At 43.5% G+C, this 15,699-nt stretch overlaps 1 protein-coding gene across 2 annotated transcripts; it reads left to right on the forward strand.

Annotated features, from left to right (window-relative positions):
- The first annotated feature begins 398 nt into the window (after positions 1 to 398).
- On the forward strand, positions 399 to 15,426 carry hook2 (hook microtubule-tethering protein 2). 2 transcript variants are annotated; one of them, XM_008292273.1, is made up of 23 exons: positions 399 to 599; positions 2,305 to 2,387; positions 2,877 to 2,949; positions 3,082 to 3,132; positions 3,225 to 3,357; positions 3,700 to 3,767; positions 4,075 to 4,140; positions 4,270 to 4,350; positions 6,568 to 6,734; positions 6,970 to 7,110; positions 7,788 to 7,989; positions 8,139 to 8,249; positions 9,120 to 9,207; positions 9,528 to 9,591; positions 9,912 to 10,049; positions 10,696 to 10,783; positions 11,207 to 11,212; positions 11,368 to 11,402; positions 11,494 to 11,576; positions 11,679 to 11,782; positions 13,425 to 13,532; positions 13,612 to 13,683; positions 13,783 to 15,426. In XM_008292273.1, the coding sequence occupies exons 1-23, from the start codon at positions 555 to 557 to the stop codon at positions 13,909 to 13,911; spliced, it is 2,136 nt and encodes a 711-aa protein (XP_008290495.1). In that variant the 5' UTR covers positions 399 to 554; the 3' UTR covers positions 13,912 to 15,426. The 2 variants fall into 2 exon arrangements, with proteins under 2 accessions (XP_008290495.1, XP_008290496.1); XM_008292274.1 differs by lacking the exon at positions 11,207 to 11,212.
- Positions 15,427 to 15,699: the final 273 nt, after the last annotated feature.

The following is a 15,699-nucleotide window of genomic DNA, read 5'->3' on the forward strand; positions in this document are numbered from 1 at the left end:
ACAGGAGTGTAGTCACTTCTGTTGTTATTATGGGTTTGGATGGCTCATGTGGTTTTTTTAAAGGTGCCATCTAGGTTGGTATTTAATAATAAATTAATTAAATAATAATTTTAAAAAATCACGCGCCTCTATTTTTCTGATTTCTGGTTTTTATGTGTGTGTTTATAATTTTTTAATTTCACCTGAACATGAATAAATTAGAATAAATTAGAGCTCACCAGCATTTAACCTCATTATGAGAGCTTAAAAAGAAAAACTGGGCTGTCACTGCCGTAATTATTTTTATTTACTACGACCAGACACGCTGACCCGACACATAATCCGTTCCCATGGTAACGCGCTCACTACGGAAGCTCACGTCGGACATCGCGGAGCTGAAACGCGAAGCGGCCGTGTTTGGAGCCGCAGGAGGCCGTCACTGCTGCTGCTGCATAATGACTGACGTGGAAAGTGTCGGCACCGAGTGAGAAACTTCGGGGCACAAGTTGAGAGCAGAACCCAGCGCTTCCGTGTGAGCTTCTTGTGGGTTTTTACCCCCCTCTGAGCGCAGCACCATGAGTCTGGACAAAGCGGATCTGTGTGATTCGCTGTTAACCTGGGTAAGTTTGGTGTTAGCCAGAGCTGTCCGAGCCGGGCTAACCGCCGGCTAACAGGTGACAGCAGGTGTTAGCAACAAAAAATTAAGAGGACACACAACGTTCAATGTGGAAGCTACCGGCCCACGTAGTCGCTCAGTAGCTGCTTTGTTGTGTGAGTAAGTTAACATGTGAGCAGCTGACGGGTGTGAAAGTTGTGTTTGGTTGTAAGCTAACTCTCGCTAGCTAGCCTAGCTAACTAGCTTGATAAACACTTTGGAAGTTTGCTCTACCTGCTTTTACTGCGCTGTCAGCAAAGTTAACTGCCAGACAAACAAACACAAATAGCTCAGCGTAAGACCAGAGACTTAAACAGTCGTGTTAGGCTGTCCAACTTTTCAAGCTCAGGGCAAATCCACCTTTTCTTTTTGGCACCTTTCCACACAGAAGTGTTGGGCTATTCTAAGACAACAGCTATTATTAATAGCAATGCTAAGTAGGGCTTTATGCCCCCATAGCTGTTGAGTGTCTGTTATTCAAGGTATGTTTCGAAAAGCTGGCTAGATTTAGATAAAAGCCCCACTAATAAACTGCTTTACATGAATATTACCCTGTATTTTAAAGACTATATGAATGTTATTGTCCTGCAGGTGCATGACACTGGAGAAAATATGACATTGCAGTATTTTTGGTTTTCTGAATGATTGGGGTGAATTGATAATAATAAATACGTTTTTGCCTTCAGTGGCATTCAGATCTGGCTTAGCACTCATCACACAGAGCTTTGTGGTGCTGATTTCAAGATTCAAGATAAGCTTTATTTGTCACATACACATTTACACATGGTACAATGTGCAGGGAAATGTATTTTTGCACCAGCATCCATCCAGTATCTCCATTATCGAAACACCGCTTAATCCTCACTAGGGTCATGGGGGGCTGGAGTCTATCCTAGCCGACTTAGGGCGAAGGCAGGGGACCCCCTCGACAGGTCACCAGTTCATCACAGGGCTACACTTAGAGACAGACAACCAAGCACACTCACATTCACACCTACGGACAATTTAGAATCACCAATTAACCTCAGCATGTCTCTGGACCGTGTGCTGCACGGGGAGAACATGCAAACTCCACACAGAAAGATCCCAGGTGTCCTCACCGGATCACGAACCAGCGACCTTCTTGCTGCGAGGTGACGTTGCTAACCACCGATCGACCTTGCAGCCCCTGTTGCCTCATGTAGTGCCAAAAGATGCAACATGCTGCAGACGGTGTAGCTGCTTTTGGTCGATGCCGTCCTTTCTGTCGCTGCAGTATTTCCATACATCTGATATTGCATTTGTTTTTGCTACCAGATCTACCTTTTCAGTCTGTGTCTTGTTAATAAAGTTCATAAATAACTCGGCCTAGCTGAGATTTCTTAAATCAGAGCAACTGTTTTTGCAGATTATCCACTAAGAATTATAACTATGCGATGTTTTTTTTTTTTTATATTAAGCTAATGTCATAGCATAATGTATCTGAGTTGTGTTACTTCTCATTGCACTTCCTATAATGATGCAACCATTGTGCAAGAAAATATTCATTCTGTTAATTCATACGTATGGAATATTAATTAAACACACGTGGCAATAATCAATAATATCTGTCTTGGTTCAGTAAATGAGGATGTACATCAAATGCGTACAGCTTGTTGAAGGTTTCTAATCCTTAATGTCCTCCATCTCAGCTCCAGACGTTCCAGGTGCCATCATGCAGCAGCAAGTACGACCTGACAAGCGGCGTGGCCATCGCACACGTTCTGCACAGAATGTAAGCAGAAGTAGTTACAGCCATTTCATTGTTTTGATGTTCTACATGAGCTTGTAGAGGAACCTGCTCGCTGAGATTTGCTTATCTTTCTAATTTGCACTAAACTGACTTCAGGATTGCACAAGTCCTTTTATCTATGCAAAAGTTGAGGACAGAGCCTGGAGTCTGTGAGAGTGTGTTTGCTTTGTGGTTTTTGAGTACAGCAATCAGGTTCCGGTCTAATGATCTGTGTTAGCTTGTGATTGGGTACCTTGAGAAGTTTTTGAAACAAACAGTTTGTTCTTTCTTGAATTTTAAGGTCACTTTAACTGCTACTTCATCATTATCCCCCCGTCATGTAACTTTAATGAACAGTTTTACTCAAATGTCACTGTGCTTCAAGGAGCGGAGGCACAGCGCCTCGTTGCCCTGTGGCCTCCGGTAAAGCTCGATGTCCGCAGATATGTCGTCTCTGTTGTCTCTAGTGTTCTCTTGTGCTCTCATTAACAGAGACCCCTCTTGGTTTAATGAGACATGGCTAGGCAGGATCAAGGAGGAGAGCGGGGCCAACTGGCGCCTCAAGGTAATTTGTGAAACAGCAGGATATGACAGAATACCCTATAGCTAGCCAGAATGACCAAAATGCCTCGGCTTGATTAACCTTGATTAAAACGAGGATCAAGATAGTAACTCTCGGTTTGTTTCGTTCTTTCAGGTCAGCAACTTGAAAAAGATTCTTAAAAGCATGCTGGAATATTACCACGATGTAAGAGGATTTTCTTATTTATTCGCCACCTCTGGTACGTTGTTCTGTTCAGGACTCGAGCCTAATTCCTCACTTTGCTCTCACATTAAAAGGTGCTCGGTCACCCAGTGTCTGATGAGCATTTGCCAGATGTGAACCTCATCGGAGAGATGGGAGATGTCACTGAACTGGGCAAGCTGGTGCAGCTCGTACTGGGCTGTGCCGTCAGCTGTGAGAAGAAACAAGGTAAGCTGTCTGCTGTCACAGGAAGAAAAAGGAAAGGCAGAGGCAGCCAGCTGTAAAAATAACACACGGGATTAACTGAGAGTGGAATCACATGATTCTTGTTTCAGCCGTGAAGCATCACAAGCTGATAAATTGACCACATGCTGTCGTTTCCTCATGCTAAAGGCCATTTTACAGAAAATACTGCAAAGGACCAAAAACTCATCAGGTTATTGTTATTCACATATTAGCTCGATGGGGACTGGTTCTCTGAAAATAAACATGGTGCCGCTCAGTGGTATTTGTGTTAATCTGTGTTTGGCTGCACCTTCACTGGGCTTTGTTGTCTTTTCCTAAACACAGAGCAAATCCAGCAGATAATGACACTTGAGGAATCTGTCCAGCATGTTGTGATGACAGCCATTCAGGAGGTGAGTGAGCCTCTTTGCTTATCCTCTTGGTTCTCTCTGCTTTGCATTAATCCAGCTCTTAGTCACAGTTAATTCACAATCAAAGAAGTCTGGATAAACAGAGGACTGAATGAGATCCCAGAAACCTACTCTGTGCTATTTCAAGAATATGTTTATTCTTTAATAGGAACGTCTAAACACAGCAAATCTTCACCAAACAAAGTTATCCAGTAACAAATAAACCAGCTTTGGCAACAGACGCCTTTTCGTTTTTCTGTGTCATTTGAGCTTGCCGCGTTCATTGACTGTCTTTCTTGCTTTGTTTAAGCTTTTATCAAAAGAGCCTTCATCAGAACCAGGAAGCCCAGAAACCTACGGGGACTTTGACTACCAGGTGAAACCTGCAACACATTCCTTCTGCTCTGTGTGCTCGCTCTGTTCAGTCAGTGGTTTCGTTAGTGTTTACTCCTCACTACTGTCATTAGTGTGACATATCCTGTGTTTACACATTCTGTATTTGCAGTCCAGGAAGTATTATTTTCTTAGCGAAGAGGCGGACGAGAAGGAGGACCTGAGCCAGCGCTGTCGAGACCTTGAACATCAGGTTGGTTGGCTGAATAGGGTTTACAGCCAATTAAGGCGAGACACTACAGGCAAAAACATGCTTGGTTTTATTCATGCACTGGTCAATTTTGAGATTTTTCCTTCACTATATGTCTTCTGTTGGACTACTGGGATAAAAGAAGACATCCAAAATACTCTTATTATGTGTTTGTTTCACTACAATTTGTCATTAAAAGTGAACGTAAATTAGTGCATATTAATATGTCACCTCATTTTTAGATCATAAACATCAAATTTAAGAAAACCTGTCACACAAAACATAATAATTCAATCAACTCAGGAAGTGTCACGGTTATATCTGTTAAAGTTTTTACACAGTAGTAGTTTCTGAGGGAATATTTAACATTTTTAAAGGCTATTTCTTCCGATTCTGAGTCAGAAATCTTCACTTCTGCAGCTTTTAAATGCTCCAGATTTCTCAGTTTGACTCCAAACTATGTTATAAAGGTTGTTACAGAGGAAAGTGTTCGTATGTTATTCACAGCCTGATTTCTAGAACATGTTTCTGGCTGTTGACACTACTTTATGATTTGTGGAGTGATAAAAATAGATCCCACATGTTAAAACCTTTAATACGTCAACAGCAGACCAACAACCTCCAAACAGAGGTTTAATAATTAAGTTGTCATACCAAAACACACCCTACAGACTAGTGGAGGTAGTTTTTTTTTCCAAACAGGACGCAGTAAAGTTTGATACCCTGCTGAGAAATTGGTGCTCAGCCTTTTCGTGTGCTAAAGAGGAACAAAACTTCTGTTTGTAGAAGCATTTCTGATGTTTTTCTCTCTTGTGGATGCTTCACAATCAAAGCAACCCTTTGTTTTTGAAATTACAAGCAGTAATTTAATGTAGAGTAAAGAGCGAATCGTTATCTGTGGCTCCTCAAAATAGTAAGCAGGACACGCCACAATAAAACTACTGTACAGAGAGGTCATCCGCTGATGTAAACACACTGATCGACTGTCTCCATTTATAATATCAAAAACAGGGTTGACTCCATGAAAATCTTTAGGATTTTGATTTTTAGATGTTATTCTTTGCCTTCAGTTTGCTTCATCTATCTGAAAAGGCAAACCAATTTGTGGTTTAGTGCAATAAAATGCAGTTTCATCTCTATCTTCCCGACCGTCAGACACTTGGAGGCTTGTTTTCTCTGTCCTACGGCTGCAGCATGCTGTTGAATGTGTGCAAGTTTTGTGCTTTGACCCGTATTGATTAGCCCGCCGGAGACTTTATTTGTGTTCCCGTGGCTTGTTTTTGCACCGCTGACTGCAAAGGGACTAATTTAGGTTTTCTTAAAAGACACATTCTAGTCAATAGTTGCATAACATCAAGATAAAACTGACACATTGCCTTGGGATGGAGCAGTAGCCAACAATAATTTGTACTGCTCTCAGCCCACCTGTTTGTTTACTTACTCTGCCCACGCGTTAGGGATTAGTCATTTGTGTTGTTTTGAAAGCTATTTACTGTTACTGGTCCGGTGCTAAAGCATGCAATCTGTCCTTAAAGTTCAGTGTTGGGTTTTGCTGTGTTCAAACTGGAAAGATGTCCCGCAGGTAAGTATGCACCCCCCTCCCCACTTACCTTTTTTTATTTTAAAACTGGAATGCAAGCTTTTCCTAACTTCATTTCAGTCAAACGTTTTGTTGAAACTACAGTCGTCCCCTTTCTCAATCCAACTAACTTCCTAAGTCTGAATTTAGAACTTTTCTCTCCGACAAACTGTTAGTATAACTTATTGTCCTCAGTGAGCAGCACATATTTATCTATTTATATCATGAGGGTCTGGTTAGGACCCCGAGGGTATCGCTAACAATCGCACTACTGACAGAGTTTCATCTGCCTGAGAACATCGCAAACCAGCTGACTAATAAGCTTTTGACGGCAGAGCATGTGAAATCAGAACAGAGCATGTGTTTGAGGTCCTCTTGCATTAAAAGTGGTGAGTTTGTCGCTGTGTGCTTTGTGTTTTTTCCCCTGAATCCGTCGTGTGCCTGTGCTGTAATTTCTGGAAGTATTTAATTTTTCTACGTCGCTGTTTTTGCAAATGTTTTACCTTCAATCGCCTTTAAAGACTTTTTTCTTTCTATGCATCTGCTTGCATGTCTCTCGATCGTCCTGCCTTTCTGTGGCTGTAGATCATCTTCCGTCACTCCTTCCTCAGCAGTCCACTCGGTCTTTGTGTTTCAAACAGCTGTCAGCGGTTCTGGAGGAGAAGTCGTCCCTCCAGGCAGAGACCCGCTCCCTGAAGGAGAAGCTGAGTCGCAGCGACTCTCTGGACGCCTCCACCACTGCCATCACTGGCAAGAAGCTGCTGCTGCTGCAGAGTCAGATGGAGCAGCTTCAAGAGGAGAACTACAGGTACGAGGAGTACCCATGCATAATGTTGGACCTACTCAGAGAAACAGCTCAGGGATTTTTGAGTAATTAAATCAAATGCATAACTAGTAAATAAGCAAACACTCTCAGGCCTGTACATAACAGATGTTGACATAATTTGCTCTGCTTTTTTTTAAAAATACCACTGTAGTCGTCTTGCTCTCTTCAGTATCTTACGATGAGTCCACCCAGTTACATAAACCTCTATTTATCTCAGGCTAGAGAACAGCAGGGATGACATGCGTGTGCGAGGGGAGATACTGGAGCGAGAGGTGACCGACCTGCAGCAACGAAATGAAGAGCTGACCAGCCTGGCGCAGGAGGCCCAGTCCCTCAAAGACGAGATGGACATCCTCAGGTGAGAGCAGATTTAAAAATAACCCTCCTCCTAATACATCCCACCTGATCATGTTTAATTAATCACGGAAACTAAAACGCTGGTAGTTGGACAATGACTATTATATAATGAAACGTGCGGGCCCGTTTACACGCTGTGACAAGTTTGTACTGAAACTGTAGAAAGTCACGCTTGGTGGGCGTTGAGTCACATGGACGCTGAGGGTTTGTGTTCATGCTTTACAGCTTTTTTTTAATGCACTTCATTCATAATTTATTATTTCTTTATGTACAAAGATTTTCCATATGTGAAACCGTGAAACACATCACAGTTACCGCTGAGCTGCTGAACACAAAAACCACCAACAAAATGGCCCAAAACTAACAATGAATCCTTGTTACTTTGTCTTCAAGGCTTTTATTGACAATATCAAAAAATGTTGAATATCACCAGCCTTTTTATTGTCAATTTACACTCACAGAAACAACCCCCACGCTGCCCACACACAGACGTCCATTCAGCTCCTCTCTCTGACATCTGTGTTGATAATATGAATTTCATGCATTGACACTTGCTTGCGTCAGAGTTGTTTTTAAGTAGTTAAGTAAATGTCCACACGGATGCATTGTGTTAAACCAAAACTCGTATTCCTGTGCCGGCGCTCAACACCTCCCACACTCTCCTTTCCACCCTCTCAGGCACTCGTCTGACCGGGTGAACCAGCTCGAAGCGCTGGTGGAGACGTACAAGAGAAAGCTGGAGGATCTGGGTGACCTGCGTAGACAGGTGCGCCTCCTGGAGGAGCGCAACACCGTGTACATGCAGCGCACCTGCGAGCTGGAGGAGGAACTCCGCCGGGCCAACGCTGCCCGCAGTCAGCTGGACACCTACAAGAGACAGGCAAGCTGTGGGCTGCAAGGAGGAGGGAGAGTGATACTTGTTCCTGTGTTGACATCCAAGTGATGTTAAACACAGTCTGGCTTGTGCACGTGTTTGGAGGCAGTTTTTTCTGCATCGCTCTCGCCGACTGCGTGCTCTCTGATTTGCAGGCTCATGAGCTTCACACCAAGCACTCGGCAGAGGCCATGAAAGCTGAGAAGTGGCAGTTTGAGTACAAGAACCTCAACGACAAGTTCGACGCCCTTCTGAAGGAGAAAGAAGTGAGTTGATGAACGTCGACAGGACATTAAAGATTCACAGGAAGAGAATGTGTGCATCACTTACTTTTACAGGGCTGCTTGAGCTTTCTTTCCAATATTATGGTCTCACTGAAGCCCTGTCATGATGCTCAACGTGTTGTAATGTAGTTTTTGACTCAGTGATGACAAATGTTATGTCGATCAATATTCGCGGTGACCATTACACGACACACTTTCCCTGCAAGTGGAATTGTTGCCAGGCAAATTTTTTTTTTTTTTTTACTATTCTTCAGCGGACTCCCACGTCCTGTGCCAATTCTAGCACCTTCTGCAATCTGACAGGAGTGATTAATGTCCTCGGTTACTTGTCGAAGTAATTAAGGAATACATAATGTACTGACATGTGAGAGTGTATTTATACCGATCAGCCACAACATTCAGACCGCTGACAGGTGACGTGAATAACATCGAGCGTCTCAGTTCAGTGCGGTGTTCTGCTGGGAAACCTCGGATGCTTTGACATGTACCACGTACCTGAGCGATGCTACAGACTAAGCACTCCCAGATGGCAGCAGCCTCCCCCAGCAGGACAATGCAACCAGCCGCAGTGTTGACCTGGCCTCCAAACTTGCCAGGTCGATCAAGCGCACGGGGGATGTGTCAGAACAGGCCTGATCCATGGATTCACCACCCAACGCCACAGGACACCTTCAGAGGCCAGAACTGTTTTGGCAGCACATATGGGGCCTCCATAATCATAGACAGGAGTTTTAATGTTGTGGCTGATCACTGAACATCACTTAATGAAGTGTGAGAGTCGGGATATAAAAAAGAAAAACACGTAGGTTTTAAGATCATGTACCAGTGTTACAGTGTGCTTTCTTTTTTTAGCGTCTGATCTCAGAAAGAGACACGCTACGGGAGACAAACGATGAGCTCAGGTGCGCACAAGTCCAGCAGAGGTGCCTCAGCGGAGCAGGTGAGCCGGCTGTAATTACACCGAGTCTAGACGCAAAGTGTGCAAGTTGGTAAATAACCAGAAGTAATGTTCCACATGTGCATTTTTTCTCCTGTCAGACAGGTTTTAAATCCACTGATGCAAAATGCAAATGATTCAAACGAAAGAAAACAACAATCATTTATTCTGTTTTTAATAATAGAAGCTATAATGTAATTTAAAAAAATCATTCATCCCAAAGCATCAACATTTCTTTTTCCGACTGAAACAAAAATAACATGATCAGGCTGTTTTATAAAATCTGTAAAGCTGACACTGAATTTCTCTGTCTGTCTTTGCAGGAAGCTTGTGTGACAATGATGTCGCAGTGGGAAGCCTTGCCTCAGAGATAATGCCTGAGCTCAAGTATGTCTGCTGTTATTCTATATCGGCAGCGTGTGCACGTTAATGTCAGCATAGCAGCTACATAACATGAAGTTTTCTTCTAATGCTCCAACAAATGTGCATCAGTCTAGCTATCAATAGCCCTGTGTTCTGTATTCGTGCTGCTGACACAGCCACAAAAAGTTTATTTTTAGAAGTTGAATGCGCAATTGGCCCGCAAAATAGTGACACATGGCACAGTTGGCCTGGGCGTTGTCGCATAGAGGAGTCGGTCATCTCAGCAGACCGGTGTCTGACCTCCGCTCGCCTTCACCTCCTGTTTCCCTTTTCGTCTTCGACAGGGAGACAGTGGTGCGTCTGCAAAGTGAAAACAAGATGCTGTGTGTCCAGGAGGAGACCTGCAGACAGAAAGTGGTGGAGGTTCAGGCTGAGTTGGAGGAGGCTCAGCGCAGCAAGAATACCCTAGAAACTCAGAACAGGTAGGAGTATGTGTTTACTCGGTATACAGTCCAACTTCTTTCAGCAGTGTTAAATAATCATTCCCCTTCTAGGCCACCATATTGTGTGTTCCTGGACATTAAGCTGCTTGTTTGGCTGATACAACGAGTGATATCTGCCTAAATGTCAACTCACCCTCTGGACTGTGTGTTCGACTGAGCTGTGTGGGCTGGACTGGAGGACAGACAGCAGAAAGCCAGATTGTCCCTTGACTGAGTGTGTATGTGTGTGTTTACATGCCTGTGGGCATGTGGACATGTGGGTGGACTGTGTGTGTGTGTGTGTGTTTGTGTGTGTGTCCATTGCAACACCAGGCCCAGGGTGTGGGAAGCATCCCCAGCAACAGTAACAGGAGGAGAGGAGTGGAGTGAGCATGCTCAGTAGAGCAGAGCGGTGAATGGCCAGGCGGCACACTCGGTCGAATGGATGAGAGCTGCCTGTAGCTGATGTACAAGGATCCACCTGATCGCTTCACAAACATCTTCCCCCCACAGCAGCCTCATAACTGTTTCATCCTTCTTCCTCTCTTTTGTTCACTAGTAAACCTTTTATTAATTTTCTCTCTTTTGTGCCCGTTTTGTCGCTCGTTCCGTTCCCACCCTTTCCTGTCTCTTCCTGTTTCCGAAGGTTGAACGAGCAGCAGATCTCAGAGCTGCGTTCTCAGGTCGAGGAGCTCCAGAAAGCACTCCAGGAGCAGGACAGCAAGAACGAGGATGTGAGTGGAGCGAGCCGAAGCCTTCTGATCTGTACAATCATTTTCCAACTCCCCTCAGCACAAAGAATACTCAGACTGTACACGCAGCGAGCAAGAAACATAGATTATTTTGTCACTCCCACGTGGAGGAGGTGAAGGCATATGGTTAAGGACGTTTTACTCACAAATTAGTAATCATCGTTAATTTGTGTTACATATACTGTGAAGTAAGTGGTAGTGTTTTTTCTGTTTAAAGTACACTACACCAGCAGCACACTGAATATATTTAAACGATCACTCACGGTTTGCAGTGTTTGCTCTCCTACCTGTGGTACATGTTGTGTGGGACTTTAACCCATGTTTGCTGTGATTCACCGTTAACGCCTGCCCCTCTCTGTCTGTCTCTCTCCGCCTGCCCCCATCGAACACCTCTGCCAAAATCAGGCCATCGTAAGTACGGCCCGCCCGCTGTCCAACCGGCCCATGATTTGACTCTTTGACAGCTTCACTGCTTTTACTTTGTGGTGTTTGCGTCTGTGCTCTTTAGACAGTACTTTGAATGTTTAGTTTAATGTATTTTTCCCTCTTTTTTTCTTTCTTTAAAGTCCTCCTTGTTGAAGAAAAAGCTTGAGGAACATTTGTAAGTAGTCCACTGCTGCTTACTGATTATTTATTCGTGTGGGTTGAAAACAAAAGTGAATTCACACACTCTTGATGTGTGACTATTCCAGAGAGAAGCTCCACGAAGCCCACTCAGACCTCCAAAAGAAAAGAGAGGTCATCGATGACCTGGAGCCCAAAGTGGACAGCAACAGTAGGAGAATTCATATAAACATGATTTCAGGCTCTCTAAAGCTTCTACTTGCTTCTCTTTTAAACATAAATTCACTTCTTTTTTTTTTTTTTCCCCTCTCAGTGGCCAAGAAGATAGATGAACTCCAGGAGATTCTGCGGAAGAAGGATGAGGACATGAAGCAGATGGAGGAGCGATACAAGCGCTACGTGGAGAAGGCGAGAACGGTCAGTCCACCCAAATAGAACGCTCCCTCCTCAGCATGTGGCTCCAACATCACTGGTTGAAAGAGCGCGCCGCCATTTTTACACATCAAGTCTGTTCACACATCTTGAGGAGGACTCGGCGTAGTAGTCCTCCTCGCTCAATTAAACGAACGGAATCGGCTGTTTAACGCGGGTGTTCGGCTCGTATAAAACTGCACTACACACCAAATCAGGTGCTTCTTAACCCTCCTGTTACCTTCACATCTACTGACATCTTTTGTCCTTGGGTTCACCTTGACTCCAGCAATTTAAACCAACAGAAAATATCATAATTAAAATTGTTACCCAAGTTTATGTGTAAATAATCCTTCAAATAAAAAAAAAAAATTATGTCAATGACTTATTTAGAGATGTTAAACACTGAATGGGATCAAATTGACTCTAAAGATAATAGGAGGGTTAAACTAACGGCCAGGGAGGGATCAACATGTTTTGACCTCACTTTTGGGGAGCTGTCGAGCTGCTATGCAAAACTTTCCTGGATGCACAACAGAGAGGAGATAGCAAAATGAAAATCAAATCATGTAAACAGCTGATTTTCCTCCAAGAAGTAGAAAGACCATTTAGTTTAAGTTCCCTTCATTGTGGCAAACTGTCCGTCATTGTGTGATGCAGCACAATAAGAATGTAAACAGAGGTTTATATGTTAACCTGCAGATTTACACTGAAACTCCAACATGATAAAAGAAATAAATATAAAAGATTTACTATACAAGTCAGAAATCCAAAGTCAAAAGGATCAAGGCTATTTTAAGCATTTTGTAATCCTCCTCTGACTTTGGTAGTGGCTTCAGATCCTCTCAAGTGGAGCTGAATTCACTGAACAGGTGAGTTTGTCATTTTTATAATCAGGATTTTATCTCCAGACCGGCAGCTTGGACGTGACGGCTGTTGAACATGTCGTCTTAATGAGCCGCGTTTCAGACACACATCGGACTCATTCTGTTGTCTGACGGAAAAAATAAATAAAAATACAGACAAATATGTCATTCAGAGCAGCTTTATTGGGGCTGTATTAAAATGGAGCACAGAGAGGAGAAGAAAGAGCCTCATGTGTGGTTTGTTTGTTTTGTTGTTGTTCTTCTTTCATTATGTGAAGTACTCACATATACTCCAAGTCTGGGGATTTGAGAAATGTCCAGACTGGACTAAGTTCTAATTTGATTTATTTGCCATTGTCTAAACCAGTGGTTCTCAAACTGGGGGTCGGGACCCTCATGGGGGTCCTAAGATAATTTCAAGGAGTCGCCAGATAATTATAAAAAATAGAAAAATAAAGCTTAAATTGATCAAATAGATGTGTATGAGGGCTGTCAAAATTCAAAGTGTAGACTTCTTCCCACTCCTTTTTCGAACTTGTTAATATTATGATTTGATTTTGAGATATTATTTTTCTTTTTTGCTCTTTTTAAAAATTATTTTCTTTTGTTTTTATAACTGTATTCTGTAGCTTCTCATCTCTGCTTGAGGCCACGAGCGTAATACAGCTGAGTCAAGTTTCATTGTGCGATAGAAGACAACAACAAGAAGAAGAATGAACAAGGGGGAATAGATATCTGTCCTTCTGCCTCAATAAAACGTTTGTTTGTGAAACTGTGTGCAGGTGATCAAAACTCTGGATCCCAAGCAGCCGCCGGTGACGTCGACTCCTGACATCCAGGCGCTGAAGAACCAGCTGACGGAGAAGGAGAGAAAAATCCAGCATCTGGAGGTTCGAACCTTTCACATGAAGAGACAAACGTGGTTCCTATAGATGGTTCTAATGCATGTTGATGTGTTGTGTTCCACAGCATGACTATGAGAAGAGCCGAGCCAGACACGACCAGGAGGAGAAGCTCATCATTACTGCCTGGTACAACATGGTGAGTGTGCCGAACAAATGCTGGGCAACAGCTTGCATTCTGCATATCCCCACCTGGCTCACCCTCCTTCTTCTGTCCTCTCCTACTTTTCCCTCCCAGGGAATGGCGCTGCATCAGAAAGTGTCCGGCGAGCGGCTGGGCCCGTCCAACCAGGCCATGTCCTTCCTCGCCCAGCAGCGGCAGTCCACCAACGCCAGGAGAGGACTGACACGACACCACCCAAGATGAGACGCCCCGGGGCAGAAGAGCAAACGAAGCAAACGCGAGGTGGATCTGCTCCGCCTGAACTCCCTGTACCTCTGCCTTCATGCCTTCACTGGATCACAGTTGTTTTTCGTGCTGCTGCTGCCCCCTGCTGGTGCTTCACGATACGAGCCCCAGAGCGGAGAGGTACCGCTGACCGGAGTAGGAAGAGCTGTAGACCTGCAAAAAAAGAGGCTGTCTCACCTTTTAAGGTGATGTTGGTTTCCTCTGTAGCCTCCTGGACTCACTCCTGTTTCTTTTAATGTTTTTTTTAAATATGTTTTATGTTAGTCGGTACATTGTGGTAGACGAGGGAGGAGTTATTAGGGGGATTATAATTACTACTAGAAGTGCTGAAGAAGACATTAAGCTACACAGACTGTCCCTTTACCTCCTGATTCATTAGAGGACTCATCGTCACATCTTGAATTAGTTAATTTTCTTGTAGCTTTTACTTTTATCTGAGTTTTTGTTTGTTTGTTTGCAAGATCATGAAGGCGACTTTGATTTCTTTTGTCTTTTTTTTTTCTCTCTAAATTTTAATCATCTAAGAATTTTTTTTTCACATAATACACCAAAGCACTTTCTCTGGAGAAGGATGGGTTCATCTGGTGCCTCACAGAACACTTAAAATACTCATTTTATGGATGAGACTGAAGATTGAGATACTTGCAGTGTCAGCAGTGTCCTCCCTTTTTTTTTTTTTTTTCAAGCATAAATGGATTTTCCTTAAAAATTACGTCACACTGCAGGTTCATGTTCATAATTCTGGTGATATATGACTTCTGCATATTTTTTTTCCCCCCATTTATCGCCTATAAATGTAATTATTAATTAAGACTTTTTTTTTTATTCCCATCCTTCTTCCCAAAGATTTGAAACAGGGTGTCTGGTTGTGGGTTGGACCTAACTGCACTCACCACTTTAGACTGAGGAGGCCTTCTGGTTGGAAGCAGAAAATGAGCCCCTAACGATAATGACACTAAAAACGATGACTCAGCTGATGGCTGTTTACTGCTGCTAGGCCTCATTTACAGTTTAACTGAACTGGAAGGAAATGTTTTCATCAAAACGCTGGAATTTCTTTTGTCGTCTGCTGACTGGAAGTCGGCGGCAGATAAAAAAGAGCCTGTGATAGATGTTTATCAAACACTTGTGACTGCCTTTTATTCACTACTGGTTCATTTTTCTTTAGTTTGTTTTAGCGCGTCCCATGTCAGAGCTGCTGCTTTGTGACTTTGCTGTTAAGTGTTGGTGCTACGATCTACGCAGACCAGAGTCTTTGTGTTCACACGTGTTTCTACTGTCGATATTTATGGTGTGAAGTGATGATCTCTGCTCCACATTTGCATGGCGTGAAGGGGTTTAATGTTTGTGTCATAATGGTCTCGGTAGATTGTAGCACGCGGTGCTTGACGCGGGGATCCGAGGCGAGTTAAACATTTGTAGTTGTCTCTCTGTTCTACTTTTGCACTACAAATAAATGGGATCTTAAGATAACAGTGTCCGGTGATCTCTGTTCCAATCCGTTTAAAGTGCACCGAAGAATCACTGCGACACTCGTTCACCAACACTTACCCAGAAGGATCCGAGGGAGACGACTGACTCAGGTTTTATCACCGCGGCCCTTCTTGTGGCTACACTTTAGCTCTGTCACCATCGAAAGGTCAAGCTGATTAGTCAAACTTCTCACATCCTTTGTGCAACTGTCGACCACCTGAGTGAAGCGGTGAAGGCATTGTTTGTCCATCGCACCAGTTTTCACAAGCACGG

The sequence above is a fragment of the Stegastes partitus genome, unplaced genomic scaffold (assembly GCF_000690725.1).
Source record: "Stegastes partitus isolate 25-593 unplaced genomic scaffold, Stegastes_partitus-1.0.2 Scaffold798, whole genome shotgun sequence".
Classification (NCBI taxonomy): domain Eukaryota; kingdom Metazoa; phylum Chordata; class Actinopteri; family Pomacentridae; genus Stegastes; species Stegastes partitus.